The 20,140-nt window shown below is 56.0% G+C and overlaps 1 protein-coding gene across 1 annotated transcript; it reads right to left on the bottom strand.

Moving 5' to 3' along the window:
• Positions 1-1,458: 1,458 nt before the first annotated feature.
• On the bottom strand, positions 1,459-20,117 carry SIDT2 (SID1 transmembrane family member 2). The gene is given in 28 exon segments (XM_010367404.2): positions 1,459-2,898; positions 2,987-3,100; positions 4,933-5,043; positions 5,633-5,738; positions 6,028-6,074; positions 6,232-6,308; positions 6,526-6,634; positions 6,874-7,010; positions 7,838-7,955; positions 8,290-8,413; positions 8,554-8,627; positions 9,175-9,241; positions 9,334-9,407; positions 9,750-9,868; positions 10,875-10,946; positions 11,125-11,196; positions 11,574-11,585; positions 11,940-11,992; positions 12,354-12,447; positions 14,396-14,461; positions 14,657-14,756; positions 15,741-15,824; positions 15,927-16,028; positions 16,441-16,486; positions 16,575-16,636; positions 16,638-16,740; positions 17,008-17,129; positions 19,316-20,117. Coding segments are annotated over 28 exon segments (2,511 nt in total). The 5' UTR covers positions 19,499-20,117; the 3' UTR covers positions 1,459-2,835.
• Positions 20,118-20,140: the final 23 nt, after the last annotated feature.

The raw sequence follows: 20,140 nt of genomic DNA, 5'->3' as shown, positions 1-20,140 counted from the left end.
CTGGGGCTTTTAGCTCTGATGAGACATGGATCCAACCTTTCCTGAGGACCTACTCCACACCAGGCCCTCTGCAGTGCTCTCAGTGAATACTCACAGCTACATTGTGAGGGTGTAATTACATCCCCATTTTACAGATGAGGAAACTGAGGCCCCGAGTGCATCTTCCTCAAGGCCACATGGTGAATGGTGAGTGGCAGATCCTGCGCACCTCTGCCGACTCCCGTGGGTGCAGGAGAGGTGGTCAGACCCACCCTTTCAATTGTACCACACTGCCCAGGTTGAGAAGACCTTTCAGTTCCAGGTAGGTCTTGAGTTACATGCTTTAGGCTGGGATTTGAGGGTTCGGCAGAAGCTGTGTCCAACTCTGGTCCCCATCCAGTGGGCAGTGTCAATAAGAGGGTCTCTAAGGCCTGGCAGGGCCTGAGACACTAACACAGGAACACGAGGCTCAGGAGGCTGGTATCCCTTCCTCCCTTTAGGAACAGTCCCTACCAGCCTCTGTCTCTCCACGGAGATGACCCACTCCCATCTTGCTTGTACCTGGCTTCAGGGATCCTGGGGAGAGAGGAGGTTAAAAAACATGAGACTAACAGTGGGGTCCCTGGACTGCCTGCTGTGGCGTTCCCCTGCAAGGGCACCTGGTAGGGAGGACCTAACACTCTCCACTACACACACGCCACCACACCCGGCACCACCCCAAGACACACAAGGCCCTAGGAGGGGGCTGCCGGGCCTGGCAGAGGAGGGACCCACCTCCGCAGTTCTGCCCACTGCAGCCAGACGCGCTCGAGCCCAGGGGAGGCACAGCCATAGCACCTCCCAGTGGCGCCTGCGGGAAGAGCAGGAAGAGGAGCGGGGCCCCGGCAAGGGGAAAAAGCCCACTCCTTCATCCCTGAGCCCGCAGAGCTCTGGTTGTGTTCTGAATTCACCAAATTCCTTGGCCTCCAAATCGTGTCCTCTTTAGCTGACTGAAGTCTAAATGAACCTTTCAGGGACATGTCAAAACTCCCTCCTCTTGGAACCTGCCCAGCTTCCATCAGCCTCCTGCCTCTCAGCCTGCATGCTCAGCAGATTACAAACGCCCCATCAGGGAGCACAGCCTGGGCCTGTGGCCTGGTGAGCTGGGGGGCACTCAGGTCAGAGGTGAAGCGAGCCTCAGTCTGGCGGGCGGGGCCAGGTGGGCAGAGACCGCTGTTCCTGGGGAGGTAAGGAGGGGTGTCTGTGGGGGGATGGTGTGGGAAAGGCTTTGTCAGTAACCAGCCTCTATCCAGCACGGTGCCCCGGTAAATGTTTACCGAATTAATGCTGTTGCTGGAGAGACAGGAAAAATGGGAGAATCAAGGAGCCGCAGTTCCCAGTAGGGCCATGGCTTGAAGAAAGGGGAAATGGAGGCCCTTCGCCTCTCCCCTCATCCTGAACAGCTCCGCCCAGAGAGGGAGCGCAAACAAGGGGCCCAGCAACTGCGTCTGGTTGTTTATTGAATGCAAACTCATTCATAGAAAACAGAAATGCAACCATAGAATGGAAACGCTCTGAGAAAAGATCCAGACCCACCTCATCTCCCAGCCCAAGCAGAGCTATAAAAACAAGTTTGGGAGAATAAAACACATTTCCATCCCCAAGGCAGAGGCCCCACCTGAGCTCCCCCATCCTTGGCATCTGGAGCGGACCAGGTGGGACGAAGGGGCTCCAAGGACCAAGGTGGCCAGAGCGCCCAGAGCTGGGGCAACTCAGTGTAAACTCCAAGGTTTCGTAGGCATGTGTGTGCGCGACTAACAGAACTTGGCTGAAGACTGGACGGAAACTCAGAAACCAGCCCTGGGTCCTAGAATGAGGCTAGGACTGGGCACATAGAGGGAAACAGCGCATCCCTTCCTGAAGGCCCTTTCGAAGGCAGGCACTGGGGTGCCCGCGGCTGGGGAGGCGGCACGAGCTGAACTCTTTGTACCGTCCCTCCTTTGCCCCTGGACATTCTTGGGCAATGTCAATGGCACTGAAAGGCCCCCAGCTGGGGCTTGGCAGGACTAAGGGCCTGGAAAGAAGGAAGGGAAGGGGTGAGGTGCTTCTCCCTCCAGTCCTGGCACTGGCATCAGTCTGGGGGCTGATGGGACGAGGAGGTGACCTCTGAATTCAGCCTCTTGAATCAGAAGGCTGTTCTCAAATTGGGCTGACTGCATTGCTAAAGAGCCAGCCCTGAGCACAGGTCAGAGGGAAGAGTACTCACTGCCCCGGGCCCCTGGCAGGCCTTAGCACCAAAATTCTGGCACCAGCTGGCCAACCCCCAAAATCTCATACCCCCATCCATCCTGGCTGACTGGAATGGGCAGTGATGACAGCCAGGGACAGCCTCAAAGAGAACTGGGGCCCTGATACAGGACAGAGATTCAGGCCCCAGACTAGGCCCTGGAGCGGGAGTATGGGAGGAAGAAGGGGCCTTAGGTCCCAGGCTGGGGCATTGTGGGGAGGAGGACGGGCAAAATGCAAGGCATGAAATGGGGAGGGTGTTCCTTCCATCCTTCCTCTTGCAGACAGACAAATGGAGAGCCAAAGGACGGGGGCCCATGGAAGGCCCCAGCACTGAGAAGAAAGCAGCAATTTGGCCAATGTCCGGGGGTTCCAGGGGAGCAGGCCTTCTCCTTGGCAGAGGACAGCTGCAAGGCTCCATGCCACCCCATGACTGTCCCAGGCCAAGCCTAGGCTAGACCTGGCTGTCCTGCTGCCATCCAGTGCTGGGCAGCGGTGCTGGGACTCATCGCCACAGCACGACAGAGTGCCCGGTCTGTGACATAAAGGAGCTCAGGGCCCCCTGAGGTGAAACGAAGGGCCCAGCTCCTGCTAGAAGACATAGATCTTGTCCCGCTGCACAGTGTCCAGGTCGTCATCCAGTGTCAGCAACACCTGGGGGGTGGACGCCAGATCAGCCACAGAGAAGGAGGCAGCTGCTACCTTCACACACCCACCCAGCTTGGCCGAGAGGCCCGCTTACCAGGAAGGACCCGAACATGGCGATGGAGGAGAGGAAGTGCCAGATGTCGTGGTCGTCAAAGAAGTCAAGGAGGATGCAGTCCCGGTTGTGCTCCCTTGACTCCGCAGGGGTTTTCTTGGGGAGCAACAAGAAAAACTGCCGAGTGACCCTGCTCTGCCAGGGCCAGGGCCAGACCCATCTGCCATCTTGCTCCTGGACACCCCTCTCTCCAGCCCCAGGCAGGACAGCAGCAATTCTCACCTGTCCCTTGTCCCCACCCCTTCCCGATCTAAGAAATGGCCTTTGGTTACAAACTTCTCCCTGAGTTCACTGGCTTCTCTTCCCCTTTCTTTCACTCTTACCCTCCTTCCTTCTGATTCTCTTCCCTTGATCTAAGAGCCCAGGGTTGCAACAACCTTGAAGGCCTTCAGCTCAGGGATGGCAGAAGGCTTCTCACCCACTTCCCAGCCTTGGACTCCGCCCCTGCTCTCATCTTTCTGCAGGTTCATTGGTTTTTCCAAAGCACTACTGTCAGGTCACACCCCTGCTCTGGGACAGGAGCCATAACCTGTGGCACTCAAGGTCTTCCCTGCTCTACCCATAAGCTCTATCCCATAAGCTCATCCAGGCTGTGTCTGTCTGTGCTACATGCCGAGGCCACAGACATAACCAAGACCTGCCCCATCCTCACAGTCGGCTTGGCTCCCAAATGAGTGCATTCACTGACCTCCAAATCTGCCCCACATCATTACTAAGGTCAGAGCAGGTCTGGGCCATGGGGCTCTTCCCCATTACCCAAACCTGTTTTTTTTTTCTTTTTTTTTTGAGACAGAGTCTCGCTCTGTCGCCAGGCTGGAGTGCAGTAGAGAGATCTCGGCTCACTGCAACCTCCACCTCCCGGGTTCAAGCAATTCTCCTGCCTCTGCCTCCCGAGTAGCTGGGACTACAGGCACACACCATCACGCCCAGCTAATTTTTGTATTTTTACTAGAGATGGGGTTTCACCATGTAGGCCAGGATGGTCTCGATCTCTTGACCTCGTGATCCGCCCACCTCAGCCTCCCAAAGTGCTGGGATTACAGGCGTGAGCCACTGCACCCAGGCCCCCTCACCCAAGACTTTTATAGCCCAGAACAAGGCCCACTTCTTCCAGGAAGCTTTCCTGGATTCCTAACTCGGAGAGACCCCTTAGTCCTCTGTCCTCCTGCCCCGTCTTGCCTGTGCCCTTCATTTCATGTATCACATCATAAACAGCACTAAGAGTCATGCACCAATAGTCCTTCCAGCCCTCTTCGTCTAGTTTATGAGTCCCTCAGAGACCATGTCAGACTTAGTTCTGTTCCCAGAATTAAAGCCTGACAGTAGTAGGTGCCCTGCAAGGCAGAGAAGAGAGCCCAGCCTCGCTGGCTTCAAACACCAACTGTGCCACTCACTGGCGACGTGCCCTGGGGAAGTCACTTGGCCTCTCTGAGCCTCATCTGCCTCATAAGTAAAATGGAGCTATCTCCAGGCTGGAATTCTAGGAGGATTAACTGGGACAGCCACTGTGAAAGTTCTGGCCTATGGTACGGTGTTCCCAAATGATGTTTGTGTAAAAATTTTTTTTTGAGACGGGGTCTATCATCCAGGCTAGAGCACAGTGGTGCGATCTCGGCTCACTGCAGCCTCGATCTCCTGCGCAGGCTATCTTCCTGTCTCCGCTTCTGGGGTAGCTAGGACTACTGCACTACTGGTGAATGCCACCACACCAGGCTAACTTTTTTATTTTTATTTTTTTCATTTTTTGTAGAGACGGGTTCTTACTATATTGCCCAGGCTGACCTTGAACGCCTCAAGCGATCCTCCTGCCTCAGCTTCCCAAAGTGCTGGGATTACAAGTATCAACCACCAGGCCCAGCCCCAAACAATGTCTGAAAAGAGGACTGGCCACCTGTGGGCTCGTGAGGAGCCTGTGAGTGAGTGCTCACCTGCCAGGTGCTGAGTCCCTGGAAGAAGAAGAAGAGTGCGAAGCCCCAGACCACGGAGGTGCAGACAATGCAGAGCAGGGGGATGAGCTTGATCCTCTCCCCACTCCGGAGCTGGGAGGGGCCAGGAAGGGATAGCAGTCTGAGGGCTCACCCCTGTCCCACCCCACTGTCCCACCCAGCCTTTCCCAGATTCCCTTTCCTCATGGCCTCCCAGGCCTTCAGGACTGCTCCTTGGATTCATACCATTCCACACAACCACAGAGCTCAACCTGCCCCCACCCCGATGTCCACCCCACCCAGCCTCCATGCATCCAGAACCCTGTGTCGGGACAGTGTGCTGGCCTGGAGGTGCTCCCTATGCAGGGGGCTCCAATCAGATTGGATGGCAGGATGGTTCCTGGGGAAGCACCTGATCCTGGGAGGCCCACACCCTACCTCCCCTCGGCCCCTTCTGCATGGAAAGGGGCACTTACAACGGCAGCCTAAAATGCCACCCATTTCAAGGGTCCTTGGAAGGGGGTCAGAAAATGGCCTTTGGGCTGCAGTTGGCTCCTAGGGGCCCATGCAAGAGGCTTTAGCCTCTCCCCTCCGCAACCAGCAAAGACAGGACAGAAAACTTCTCACTGTCCCTCAGTGCTGCTGGGCCCATCTCTCTCCCCAGAAAGCCGAGCATCGGATAGAGAGTGCCAGCCCTGCTCACCTTCATGATGATGTAGAAGGCGAAGTAAAGGAGCAGGTTGCAGATACCAATGGCCAACAAGTAGGAGGCGAAATCATTGGGGCGCATGATGAGCCCATAGGCAGCCCTGGCAAGAGGGACGAAGGATGGTGAAGCAGGAAGGCCAAAGGCAAGGAAGCACTCTTCCTGCCCTGCCCCACCATGTTTTATTATGACGTTGGGCTGCATTCCGAGGCCCACAGAAGATTCTAGAAGCCCAGATGCCAAGAGAGAGAAGAGAGGCCAAGACCTCTCTTCTTAGCCCTCATGTCTTATGCCCAACATTTGGAAGTTGTCCTCAGCCCCTGATGTAGCCAGTGGCTGGCTGAGTCCCCAGCTGTCCACCCAGCCAGGCCACCACACCCGACTGTACTCACAGTGACCAGTTGATGACGTTGCCCATGACCAGCAGCACCATGCGGTCCTGGAGGGAAGCAGGGACACGGGGACTGAGGGCAGGGGCAGGGAGGGTGATGGAAGAAGGTCCAGCCAGCTCCCCCGGGTCCTCAGCTCAGCCCCACTCCCCCATCAGAGGGAAGAAAGGAGATGTGGAGAATGGGGCAGGGGAGCCAGGCAGGTACCACGTAGAGCGGCCCGCTGCACTGCCGGATGCAGTCTGTGTAGAGCACGTGGAGGATGCGGCGGAAGATCCCCGAGTCTGCACAGAGAAGGGAGTGGCGCTGACAGGCACGGGGCACCCTCCTTTGCCGGACCCCTGGGATGTGCCAGCTGAGGAGCCCAGGCCTGATCTAATTCCTCACCCAGTGACTCCTCCAGGGCCCCCAAGAAGACAGAACCTGAGCGACTCCTGTGCGTTCGGGTTCCTGAGGCCTCCCAGGCCCCTCCCCCAGGCCCTGCCCCAGGTGTGCCCTCACCCAGTTTCCAGCGGCCCATGTAATAGAGCTGCGTGCTGAGGAGCAAGGTGGCGATGATGTGAATGATGGAGAAGACGATCCAGAACGCCGTGTTCCCTTTGCCAAAGACCTGTCGGAAGGCCACCAAGGGCAGCGGTGAGGGCGCAGAGGGAAGTGGCTTGGATGGCCCACCCTTCCTAGGGCTCGCTGCTCAGCCGGGCTGGGACTCAGAGAGGGGCCCAGGAAGGCATCTCAGGAGAGGAGCAGGAATCTCTCATGCAGGAGGCGGCGGAGGGTGTGCACCACGTGTGTGAATGCACGTGCACCTTTCCTATCATACAGACTGAGCAGAGCAGGTCAGGCCCTCACCACGCCCAGCACAGAGAAGAAGATAACGATGGCCAGGCAGGCGTAGGCACTGTAGGCACTGGCGTTGATGTCCGGGTGCCGCTTCTGGTAGAGCTTCAGCATGCAGAGTCCGGCGATCATGTACATGAATGATGTGTCTAGGATGAGGGACACGGAAGGGAGCTGCAGAAATGGCCACCAAGCCCCAGCAGAGAACTCCTGGCCCCAACAATCCCAGAGGAAGAGAGAGCCCTGGTGCCTTGCCATGGCCGTGGAGTGAGCTGGTGGTGGGGTGGCACTTGAAATTTAGTACCTTAGTTGTACCTGCCACACCACACTGCCACCCCACTGGCCGTCGCCCAGAGTCTAACATCTCCTGAAGACAGAGACAACTTGGTCTGTGTCTTAGTCTGTGAGCACCCTGAGATCAGGGACCCCCTTTTATTTTTTTGGAGACAGAGTCTCACTCTATTGCCCAGGCTGGCGTGCAATGGCGGGATCTCGGCTCACTGCAACCTCTGCCTCCTGGGCTCAAGCAATTCTCCTGCCTCAGCCCCCTGAGTAGCTGGGATAACAGGCATGCACTACCACACCCGGCTAATTTTTGCATTTTTAGTAGAGATGGGGTTTCACCATGTTGGCCAAGCTGATCTCAAACTCCTGACCTCAGGCGATCCCCCTGCCTCGGCCTCCCAAAGTGCTAGGATTACAGGTGTGAGCCACTGTGCTAGGCACAGGGCCCCCTTCTTAATTATCCTGTTTTCTTCAGTGCAGTACATGCCTTTACATAGGAATAGCTTGACAGACAAATGAAGGAGCACCTAGGTGCCCATGTTCCATAGGCTGTGTGCACACCCAGGCACGCCAGCCTTGGAGTTTCCTACAGGGCTGTCTTAGCAACCCCTGTGGGTGACCTGGGGATAGTGAAGGACTCAGGCAGGTCCCTGCTGCAGGTGCAGCCAGAAAAGAAGGAGGCTCCACTCACCGAACTGGAAATTGGTATAGTTGGGGCACACGTGATAGCAAGCACTGAGCAGCCCCTCCATCATCAGGGCTGTGCCCATGGCGTAGAACAGCCCAAAGTGTTTGGGGATCCCGCATTCCTGTTGGGGAGAGGGAGAAGGGAAGGGAGGGAGGAATTGAGGCAGGAAGAGAAGAAGGGACCCAAAAGAGGGACCCTAAGAGGAGTGGAAGAGGAAAAGGGGTGAGGTGTGTGTCGAGTGTGGGTGTGTAGGGGTAGGCTGGCCTGGGAAGGCTGGGCAAGGGAGGGCAGGGCAGGGTGGGGCAGGCTGGGCTGGATAGGGTGGGCCAGACAGGGCTGGGAAGGGGAGAGCTGGGGAAGGCAGGGCCAGGCCTGCCAGAAAAGGCATCCTGGAGCCAAGGCTTGGGGTCTGCGCAGGAGCTGAGGCTGCGGCAGGCAGGCAGGTGCTCCCTCACCAGGGCATAGAGGTCGTTGCGCAGCAGGGCCCGGTTGTGGTTGATCTCCCGCTGTAGGATGATGAGCAGGAAAAGCAGCCCCAGCAGGATGTACCCCAGGTTGCTGAGGATGTTGTTGAAGGCGCTAGAAGGGGCGACACAAGGTGGACTGCTTGGGCCTCACACCCAGGCCTCTTCCCTAGCCCAGGTGGGCGTTGCAAAGCCCCAGCACCTGCCCCGTTTCACCCTTGGCCTGGACAAGGGGCCTCCCAGCATGACCCCCACCTGAGGTTGCCCAGTGGGTGGGCGCAGAGGAAGTTGTAGTAGCAGATGTCCTGATTCCCTGTGACATTCACCACCTGTAGCAGGGGCAGGGACAGGGAGTGGGTCTGTCATCACGCCCAACTCAGCCCACACCCCGCCACCCGGGCCCCTTTGGCAAAAAAGAGCAAGTGCCACCACAGCTAGCAGATGGGAACACACAGCACCCCAGGCATGTGCTCCTTCTGAGAACACGGACGCCAAGCAGCACGGTCCCTGCCCCCCTCATTAGGCGTGGCTGAAAACCCTGAGGCATGACTGTGATGGAAGTTCTTGCCCCATGGGACAGAGACAAGGGAAGGGAAACGGATGCTTACAAAGTCCCAGGACTTTGGTTTCGTAATCCGCACAACAAACCAGGGAGGGGCTGTCTTTAGTGCGGGCTGCCCTATTTTGCAGATGAAGAAACTGACACTCAGGGTTGGGGTGTTATGTGATTTGCCCTGGGTCGCTCAGCTGGGAAGGCAGAGCTGGGATCTGAACCCAGGTCCTGTGATGGAAGACCAGGGCCCCAGGCTGGGAGGCTCTGAACTTTGGGGCCACGTCCCAGGCTGTGGGAAAGGTGAACCTGCCCTGCCCTCTCACCGTCTGGTAGGTGATCACCAGCTGCACCACAGGAAGGGCATAGAAGACAGCAATGGTGGCGATGTTCCTGCAGAGTGGGAGGGCGGCAGTGAGGCAGGCGGCACCCAAGGCCGCCACACACCCACCCACGGCAGAGCCCCAGCCGCTCGGCCCGCTCACCAGAAGTAGATCTGGTACTTTTTCCGCAGAACACGCTTGTCCTTCCGTGCCAGGTCGGCCACATAGAGGTATTGCTGGGGAGAAGCTGGAATCAGCCCCACTTACTGCTACTGGGGAGAAGCCCCCTCCCCCAGGTTAGAGGTGGACAAGAGGGGCCTCCCTCAGAAAGGGCCGAATTCAGGTGGGCAGGGTTCAAGGCCATCCCACTGCTGCGGCCACTTAGACCAAGAGGATTTGGTCAATCACGCCGGAAGGGGATGGAGCTCAAGTTAGTTTCCCCGGCATCTGTCCTGCCCCAGCTGAGCCCCTTCCTTCTGCTTCCGTAAATGCCACGTCAGTAGGAACATGCTGGGGCAGGAACACAGAATGTCCCTTTCTTGGGAAACGCCTGACCAGGCCAGGCCCATGGGTCAGACCTTGGTGCGAATGACATTCTTGTCGGAATCGATGTCGGTCAATGTGTCATAGTCATCCTCCTCCACAGAGCTCATGGAGTCCACTCGGGGCCGAGTACCCACAGGTTCAAAGGAGCGGCCTGGAAAGGGCAGGGAGGGGGGGGTTGCACTGGTGGGCACAAAACTCACAGTGGCCCTCGCCCATCTGAGGCAATTATAACAATTATTAGGCAGTAGGGAAGAGGCAAATTGTGGGCTGGGGCTCAGAGCTAGGGTGGAGGTGGGCTCAGGAGCTGGGAGGAGACATCAGGTGCTCCTAAGTCCTGGGGGAGGATGGTAGACTCTAGAAGAGGCCACCACACAGGAGCCACTCTAGCTTTGCTCTGTTCCTGGCACCCCTCACGGGCTAGGGCTTCCCAGGCCAGGACACTGAGCAGACCCAGGCAGCAGACACAAACAACAGGATTGAACTTGGCAAGTCATGCTGATTAAATGGCGCCCAGCCCTGTGGGTTCTGAGAAGACACTGGCTTGGTTGCCACTGGATTAAAGACCCAGTGGGCCTGGGGTGCAGAAAGAGCATCTCTCCTTTATTCAGAGGCCAGAATGTGACCCCCATGCCTGTGAGCCCTCCCCTAGCAGGCCAGGGAGTGAGGGCGCTGGCAACACAGACGATAAACTAGAACGTCCAGCATGGGGGGAGCAGAGGCACCAGCCCCCCAGCCAAAGGAGCCTGTGTCCTGCTGCTGTCTCAGAAGACACAAGAGCGGGCAATTACTGGAATTACATGGGGAAGCCATGCACGTAGAATCTTTCTGGCCCCAGAGCCGACAGTCAACCAGAGCCGGCAGGCACTGATTGGCAAAACAGCCCTACCCCTCCCCACGTCTACCCATGGCAATGCACAGCTGCCGCATCTGGCCAGAGGGGAGGCGCCGCTTGAACTGGTCGTGCCCTTCAAAGGAAAGGGAAAGTTACCAGGGAACTGGGGCCAAAGAGGAGGGGATGAGGGAAGAGAGGGGTTAGGAAAACAGCAGGCCTTTCCTGGGTTCCAGCATCTGGCAGAAGAGGCAACCGCCCACCGTGACATTTTACCCAGCCAACACCGGCCTGCACCACACAGCCCCTCCCAGCCTGGCCCACTCACCCTGGTAACCATAAGAGAGGTCCCCAGTGCCAGTGCTGTCAACCAGACCATCGGTAGATCCAGAAACGTTCTCTGCGAGGAAGGATCAATGGTGAGGCAGGAAGGAGAGGCCGCAGGGAAAGGGGCTCTGAGCACCTGCAGAGGCTGTGGGGGCCGGAGGAGGTGGCTCCCACTCTACTGCCTCAGAGGTGGTGGCCTAAGGAGACCAGGTTGTGTCCCCGGCAAGCACAGCGCTGGCTTTGACACGTACCAAAGGAGCCATAGTTGTAATCCTCATAAGGGGAACTGCCAGGAAAAGAATCAGCCAGGACTCGAGGGTGACCTGCAATGAGAAGTCAAGGTTCGTTAGCGCTGGATGGAGAGAGAGGCCTAGAGCCAGGAAGAACAACAAAGAAAGATCCAGAGAAGACAGCCACAAGGAGGCCATGCCAGCAGCTGAGAAGCAGCACCTATCCAGGCAAACACGCCCCACTGCTGCCACCACCACCCGCCCCAGCCCCCTGCCTGCCTCTCCCATGGGAAAAGCACCACCCTTTGTCGTCCCTAAAGAGAGAGAAAGTTCAAGAATGGGCACATCTAAGTTACCAGCAACAAAGACAACATCTGGCCCGCCCACGTGCCCTCCAGACAGCCCTCTACTCCACCCTCCCTCCCCGACTCTGGACTCCAGCTCCTCTGCCCACAGCACTTGGAGCTTACCAAGGAGAGAAGCTAAGAGAGAAGGTCCCACGCAGGAGGGAGGACAGAAAGAGAGGGAGGGGTGGAAGAGAGAGAGAAGGAAAGGTTAATAATCCCAGAGACAGTGGGCCGCACTGCCCAAGGCAGGCAGACACCATGGCTAGACAGGGAATAAACCAAGCAACGGCCTCAGCCTCTGAGGTCTGCATGTTAGGGATGCATGGACATCATATCCCAGCCTCATTCCCATCTGTGGAATGTTACCCCAATCTGAACATCCGGAAGCCCCCAGCTCTTCCTCCTTCAACCCCTTAGGGAACCATCTACCACTACCCCCCAAAACACAAAGCACACTGTGCCCGCCCCACCCAGGCCCCCTGGAGGTACCGCTTTCTGGGCAGGCTCGGTCAATGGCCACCAGCAGGGTCTTCTTCTTCTGCCTGCATGGACAGAATCCAAAGGCCACCCAGATGGGACAGGACAAGGATCCCTCTGTATGGGGGTGGCTTTCCTTCTACCTCTCCACTCCACTCTCATCCCTATGACCCTATCCTCCACCCTTGGTCCCAGGGTTCCTCACAGGCTGGGGAGCAATATGGGGTCTCCCTGCTTGGGAAGAAGGCTGAGGGGAGGGGATGATTTCTAGAGAGGGTCACGGGCCACAGACTCTAACAGTCCCACCATCATCTGCTGTGGATGCTGTAGATTACCCTAGGCTGGCTCAGATCCTGCCGGGCGATCTCCCTCACACACCTGCCCAACTCACCCAGACCAGGGGAGGGCCCAGCAGTTCCCCTTTACCTCCAGTTCTCCCAGCAGGCCAGGAGGACGGTCAGCAGGTAAAAGGAGAGAAATATACCCAGGCAAAAGAGCATCCCACTGACGTAGGCCTCAGCTTCCAGGAGGAAACAGGAAAGTGGACGGGTCAAAACCTTCCACTACCTCCCATCATGGCACCCAAAGGCCTTCATGTCCTCCTCTGCCCAGCCCAATCTCTCACCCCTCTCCCCTTGAATGTAAGGCCCTGCCCAGCCAGTATGAACAATTAGCAGTTCCCCTAATACACCAAACTCTGACACACTCCTATTTTTGCTCATGTTGCTCCCTGTGCTAGAACTTTCTCTTCTACTTCTCCTTTTTTGTTTTTAAGAGTTGGGGTCTTACTCTGTTACCCATGCTGGAGTGCAGTGGCATGATCATAGCTCACTGCAGCCTCCAACTCCTAGGCTCCATCCTTCCACCTCAGCCTCCTCAGTAGCTGGGACTATAGATGTGTGCCACCACACCTGGCTCATTTTTAAATTTTTTATAGAGATGGGATCTTGCTATGTTGCTCAGGCTGGTCTTGAATTCCTGACTTCAAGCAATTTCCCTGCCTCAGCCTCCCAAAGTGTTGGGATTATAGGCATGAGCCACTGTGCCTGGCCTCTCAAAAACTCCACCTTGACTTAACCCTTAAACCACAGCTCAGGGACTGTGTCCTCTAGGAAGCCTTCTCTATCCTGTATTTCCACAGTGACCTGTCCTTTGCTCACCACAGCTCTTAACTGCCTCCTGTTCCTCTAGAAAGGACCCCGCCCCTCCGTGGACTGCTGCCTTAGCACACCATCTGGCATATAGGAGATGCTCAATAAATACTTGCTGAATAAATAATCCATATAATGGCCGGGCGCGGTGGCTCAAGCCTGTAATCCCAGCACTTTGGGAGGCCGAGGCGGGCGGATCACTGAGGTCAGGAGATCGAGACCATCCTGGCTAACACGGTGAAACCCCGTCTCTACTAAAAAAATACAAAAAACTAGCCGGGCGAGGTGGCGGGCGCCTGTAGTCCCAGCTACTCGGGAGGCTGAGGCAGGAGAATGGCGTAAACCCGGGAGGCGGAGTTTGCAGTGAGCTGAGATCTGGCCACTGCACTCCAGCCTGGGTGACAGAGCGAGACTCCTTCTCAAAAAAAAAAAATAAATAATAATCCATATAAGACAGGCACCCTCTAGCTGGGCACAGTGGCTCACGCCTGTAATCCCCGCACTCTGGGAGGCCAAGGCGGGTGGATCACCTGAGGTCAAGAGTTCAAGACCAGCCCGGCCAACATGGTGAAACCCTGTCTCTATTAAAAATACAAAAATTAGCTGGGCATGGTGGCAGGTGCCTGTAGTCCCAGCAACTCAGGAGGCTGAGGCAGGAGAACCACTTGAACCTGGAAGGCGGAGGTTGCAGTGAGTCGAGATCTTGCCACTGAACTCCAGCCTGGGTGACAGAGCAAGAGTCCAAAAAAAGAAAGAGAGGCACCTTCTTTCCCCTCCTATTACAGTCCCTTAGGGCCCCATGTAATCATTCAGTAAATATTTATTGAGCACTGAGTAGGGGCCTGGTACTTTCCTGCTAATTTTGTGCTGGCCCTCATAACTGAGTGAGATTAATTAGGCAAATTTTACTCCCTTTGTTATAGAGACACGGAAACTGAGATTCAATCTTATAGCAGTGACAAATTAGGATATGTTTCTGAATATGAGATTAAGAAACATCCTTCAGAATAAATAAGATTATGCTAACAAAGCAAAATTAAAGCTCTTTCTTACAATCAGGTAACACTGCTGGTAAGTGGCAGAAAGTGAACTGGACCTCAGTTCCTCCATCTTTAGTCATGAACTCTCTGCACCACATCACACTGGAACTCACTTCCTAGCCCTCCCCATCTAGAAGCCTGCGAAGAACACTCCCCGTTCTTAACCCACCAGCATATCTGCATCCTCATCACCCACTTCAGGGCACACCCTATATCCCAGGTCTGAAAGGAGGAGCCAGAGAGGCTTGTCCATCCCCACTCAGCCACCTGCACTCACATGTGACTGCTTGAGACACCAGCACTGACAGGGTTTTCTGGCGGTGCCCTTGATCGACCGGTTCATCTGGAAGTAAAATGTCAAAGCAGCAAATTGGTTGCCTGGAGCTTGGCTAGAGTCAGTGGGACTAGGCCTTTGAGAGACTGGAGCCAAAAACCCATGTCCTATCAGGTCCACCAATCAGCCACACAGGCTCTTCTGGCTCCCAGAAAGTGACCAAGCCCTCCCCACCCCTAGCCAGGCCCAGGGCACAAAATGTACCTTCTACGAAGGGGTAGAAAGGCAGGGAGCCCCCGCACGCTTGGTCTTCGGTCTTCACCACCACCACCACATAAAAGCTGTTGCTGGGGAAGTCTTTGCGCTGCAGGACGATGATGATAAATATCATCATCACCATCATCATCACCATCATTCTTTTCGGAATACTTATTCTGGGGCCAGACATTATGCTAAACGCTTCATAGGTATTATTTTACTTAATCCTCACAAAGATTTTTTTTTTTTTTTTTGGAGACGGAGTTTCACTCCTGTTGCCCAGGCTGGAGTGCAGTGGTGTGATCTCAGCTCACTGCAACCTCTGCCTCCCGGGTTCAAGCGATTCTCCTGCCTCAGCCTCCCAAGTAGCTGGGATTACAGGTGTCCGCTACCACGCCCGGCTACTTTTTGTTATTTTTAGTAGAGATGGGGTTTTACCACGTTGGCCAGGCTGGTCTTCAATGCCTGATCTCAGGTGATCTGCCCGCCTCAGCCTCCCAAAGTGCTCGGATTACAGGTGTAAGACATTGCACCTGACCTTTTTTTTCTCTTGAGACAGGGTTTCACTCTTTTTGCCCAGGCTGGAGTGCAGTGATGTGATCTCGGCTCACTGCAATCTCCGTTTCCCAGGTCCAAGTGATTCTTCTGACTTAGCCTCCCGAGTAGCTGGGATTACAGGCATGCACCACCATGCTCGGCTAATTTTTGTATTTTTAGTAGAGATGGGGTTTCAGCCTGTTAGCCTAGCTGGTCTTGAACTCCTGATCTCAGGTGATCCGCCCACCTCGGCCTCCCAAAGTGCTGGGATTACAGGAATGAGCCACCGCGCTCGGCCCTCTTATTATTACAATGAATGGAGTAGGTATAACAGCCAGAAGGGGGTTCTCTACTCTTTCCCATCTACAAGAGCAACTGGGATTATGGTTCAACTCTCATATATATCAGGGGACTCAAAGTCACAGGGACTGGAAGGCCAAAGACTCAGTCTTGTGTAGGATAGGAGTGGGCAGAGGAAGAAGAGCTCAAGTTTGGAAAGTTACACAGCTTATCGCCCAGCCACACTTCCCACGTGGCCACATGCATTTCCTACCTGTACTGTGATGGCCGCCTTCTTGGTCATCGTCTGGTACATTCCGATGAAGGCTACGTTGTTGTCCAGGTCATAGACAGGACACTGCAGAGGGGCGGGAGAGGCAGATGGATGGGAACCTGGCCTGCCTCCCTCTTTAGCAGCCCTGCTGCCTGCTAGGGAACAGCAAAAGGGCAGGCAACTCACCAGCACATCCTGGATGGAGATGACTGAGCAGGGGAAGGCCTTGTTGGAGGTCACCTTGACAATTACCGAGTCCACACCTTCAGGGAACTCATACTTGAAGTACTGAGGGTGCAGGAAGAAGGGGGGAGCCCCATCTCATAAGGATGCTCTCTTGGCCCCTCTAGAAGGGAACAGTCCCCTATAAGTGGGGACCCAGAATCCTCTGAGGGATGGGCAGCAGGCTCTCTGGGGAGACAGGCCTTGACCATAGCAGCCCCTTTCTCTGTATACCACTCCCTTCAACCTCAGCAGGGCACTCAGTGGAATGCAGGAGAGGCAACCAGACTCCATGTCTCTGCACAGTCCCATGCTGTCTGTCCCCTCACCATCTCAGGGCCAGAGCTCCTGTTTCCAGAGAGCCCTCCATGGAGAAAACAGCCAATTCAAAAGTCCAAGCAAAGACTGCTGACCACTCCCATTCTCATATTCAAGCTCCCCCATTTCTCCTCTGGAGCAATCAACAGGGACATGATACCTGGGGCTGTGCTGCTGTAGTATTGAAGCTGAACTGCTCCCCGGTCCTGCAGGGCAGAGAAGATCCCCCAGTAGTCACTCCCAGAGCCTGGGGAAGAACTAGCCCCCGTGGTCCCTTTGCTCTACCCTGCAGACCTGAGCACAAAATCGTCCATGCGGCTGACCCGGAGCTGGTACGTGGTGTTGACTGGTGACAAGGGTGGACACATCCACGTAGAAGAACTGAATCTCCGACTCATTCTTGGTGGGGGGCTGACACAGGGTTCGTTCCACTTTTTGGTAGAGGTACTTGCGCTGAAACCTATGGCCCGAAGCAGAGAGATAGGATGTGAGCACTGTCCCAGCTGGCCTGCCCCTCCAGAGGAGCGAGGCCCCACCTCCCCCGGTCTGGTCTCCACCACCTCACTGCGAGGTGCACAAGCTCCCAGCTGGCACACTCGGCCCTTGTGCTGTTGACGAGCCTCCCAGCCCAGGGAAAGGGGAGGAGAAATGGGGGGCTCCTGGTTGAGACTCCAGGCAAGGACTGGCCGAGGCCACCCCACTTCCCTGATGCCCAGATCCTACTCACATCCCTCGCAGGATTAGGGGCACCTGGAAGGACACCACAGCCTCCTTTTGGCGGACCACAAACAGCAAAGGCGCCCCCTTCTGCTTGTTCAGGACGTTCACGGACACACGCACGCCCTCTGTCTGCAGACGACATGGAAATGCCTCTCAAGCCTCTGCCACCAGGAACACGGGGCTCCAGAGACTATGAGCCCTGCCCTCCATCATGCCCGCCACTTTGGTCTTTCTCCATCTTGGTCGGGCCAGGGGGTCATCTCTGCCCCTTCCTCTGCCAGAACAACCCCAGACTCCAGGAAGTGCCTTTAGATATGAAAAAGGAAGAAAGGACTCTAAGCAGAAAGAGATCAAACTTCAGAGAATCAGGCACTAGGGGCACATCCTGGCCTGCCATAGAAAGCAAACCACTCCCTGTTCTGAAAACAAAATCAGATTCCCCATTCTCAAAAGAGCAAGAGACCTGGGCACAAGACCACACAGCCAGGTTGCGAGAATTCTCCCAATCTCAGCTCTGTCTGGGGCCTACACTTCCCACACTAGCTGTGTCTATTTCAACTCAGGGACTCACAGCTGGGGAAGAAACCAGGAAAGACCTGTGCTGAGCACGACTCCTGGCCGGCAGACATGTGCTGGGCAGCAGGACCCAAGCAACTGCAGGGTTAGCACGCCCTCTGCCAGGAAACACGGTGGAGGCCTTGGGAGTCTCCAGGATACCCCATTTCTATCCATGTGCATAGGATGCACAGGCCCGCACACACACGTGTACACACCCCGACACACACATGAAGACACAGGAGAGCAAGAAGTGCTCCTCAACCTTCCTTGTGAGCCAGGAAGCCAGCAGGAAGCTCTAGTTAACAACTAACCTGGGGCCAGAGCCCAGAGGAGGGGTAGGTATTGAAGGCCATGTTGTATCCTTAGCTCCCACCAAGGGACAGGGCTGTGGAGAAATCACTTTACTTCTCTAAGCCTCAACTTCTCCCTCTATAAGATGACAGCCAGGTGCGGTGGCTCACGCCTGTAGTACTTTGGGAGGCCCAGGCAGGAGGATCACCTGAGGTCAGGAGTTCGAGACTGGCCTGGCCAACATGGTGAAGCCCATCTCTATTAAAAATATAAAAATTAGCTGGGTGTGGTGGCAGGAGCCTGTAATCTCAACTACTTGGGAGGCTGAGGCAGGAGAATCACTTGAACCCAGAAGGTGGAGGTTGCAGTGAGCTGAGATCACACCACTGCACTTCAGCCTGGGCAACAGAATGAGACTGGTCTCAAAAATAAAAATAAAACCAAAAAAGATAAAGTGATCTTCACCCTTGGAGCTATGAAGGAACATATATAAACAATGGGACCTTAAAGGAAAAATAAAACTAAATCCATCTTGGAATGCTTGTTATTGGGCTGCTGAAACCCAAGCCCTAGGGCAGCATTTCCCAAGAGAGTAAAAACCACTGCTCTCCAGTGCCTTTAGATATGGGAAAAAAGGAAGAAAGGACTCTAAGTAGAAAGAGATCAAACTTCAGAGAATCAGGCACTGGGGGCACATCCTGGCCTGCCATGAAATCAAACCACTCCCTGTTCTGAAAACAAAATCAGATTCCCCATTCTCAAGAGAGCAACAGACCTGGGCACAAGACCACACAGCCAGGTTGCAAGAATTCTCCCAATCTCAGCTCTGTCTGGGGCCTAGACTTCCCACACTAGCTGTGTCTATTTCAACTCAGGGACTCACAGCTACGGAAGAAACTAAAGAAAAGTCAAGGTGAAGTGGATTTTTCACAGTGGACAAATTCCCCTTCTCTTCCCACCCAACTTACAGTTGGCCTTATAAAAGCTCTGTCACCCTCAATTTACAAGGCCAGCTGGCTCTCCCAGGCAGGAAGAGTGCTGGGAAGCCCTGCATTCATCTCCCTGGGGAGTTTCAGATGTAATTTGCCTGCACAGAGCTTTTCAGTTCTAGGTCAGTCTCATTCCCTTGAGGTTTTCTGGGTAAGCCCAGTAATAAGCCTGTTTCCTCTCCCACCCAGACCCCACAGAGCAAACCATGTGTGCTCAGACCACAAGTGATGGAAGAATGGGGGTGGAAGAGAAGATGGGAATGAGCCAACTTCAAAAACTGCAGCTGGAGCTTCAGAGAAACACTGGTGGCAAAGGAAGGAGGACTGGTCAAGAGGCTCCAGTGTGGTTCTGGGAACTGGGAACCCAGCAGGGCGGCTAGTTCTTGGGGCCTCCCAAAAGAGTAGCGGGGCGACACAATCGCCTAGCCCTCGTCGGCTCCCCCACTGGCCTCTGGCCCCCCAGCCCCCAGCCCTCACCCGGTTGCGGGTCACAGTATGGTTGAAGGTGTAGATGTTGACCAGCTCGCTGTTGACCTCGTCCACGTAGGTGCGCTCAAACTCGGCGTCTTTCTGCGAGACGTTCTTGGGTCCCAGAACCCCCAGATAGCTCTCGACCGAGGCCACCAAGAACACCAAGAAGGGCAAGCCCAGAGCGAACATGGCCCCGGCAGGGCGGCAGTGGCAGCGGTGGTGGAGGCGGCGAAGGCGACAGGCGACAGGACACCTCCGGGACGGGTTGCGGCTGCGGCCGCAGCTTCCAGCATCTCACCAGGACCAGAACTTTAACCCTGGCCTGAGATTAGGAAATGTCCCCTCCCAAGAGCCGCGGAGAGGCTCCCAGGGTCCCCGCAGGGGAGGGGGCGGCCGGGAGGGGGCGGGGAGGGAGGGGATGCGGGCTACGGGCTGGGGTCCCAGCTCGCGAGGGGCTGAGTACGGCCTGAGACCCTGGAGCCCCGGCCCAGGGCCGTGAGAAGGAGGGCGGCTGGTTGCCGGGAGCCCGGAGACGCCGGGAAAGGGGAGGGAGGAAGAGCAGGCGGCGGGGGCTGGCCACTGAGGGAGGCGAGTCGCAGGGTGAGGGGCGCGATAGGTGGTAGCGACCGGACGCCGTGCTGGGCTGCGAGTTTTCCGAGGTGCGGGCCCTTTAAGGGCGGGCGGACGCGCCGCCCCGACGCACAAACACTGGAAAGTGAGCTGCGCCGCTGGGCGATAAACAGCAGGGCTGCTGGCCCGCCCGCTGACGTCAGGGGAAACTGACACAGATTTAAAGGACCAGGTCCCGCATTTGTCCTTAAAGGGGCTGCA

The sequence above is a fragment of the Rhinopithecus roxellana genome, chromosome 15 (genome assembly GCF_007565055.1).
Source record: "Rhinopithecus roxellana isolate Shanxi Qingling chromosome 15, ASM756505v1, whole genome shotgun sequence".
Taxonomy (NCBI): domain Eukaryota; kingdom Metazoa; phylum Chordata; class Mammalia; order Primates; family Cercopithecidae; genus Rhinopithecus; species Rhinopithecus roxellana.
The sequence above is the reverse complement of the archived record's forward strand: the minus strand, read 5'-3'. Positions and strand labels throughout refer to the sequence as shown.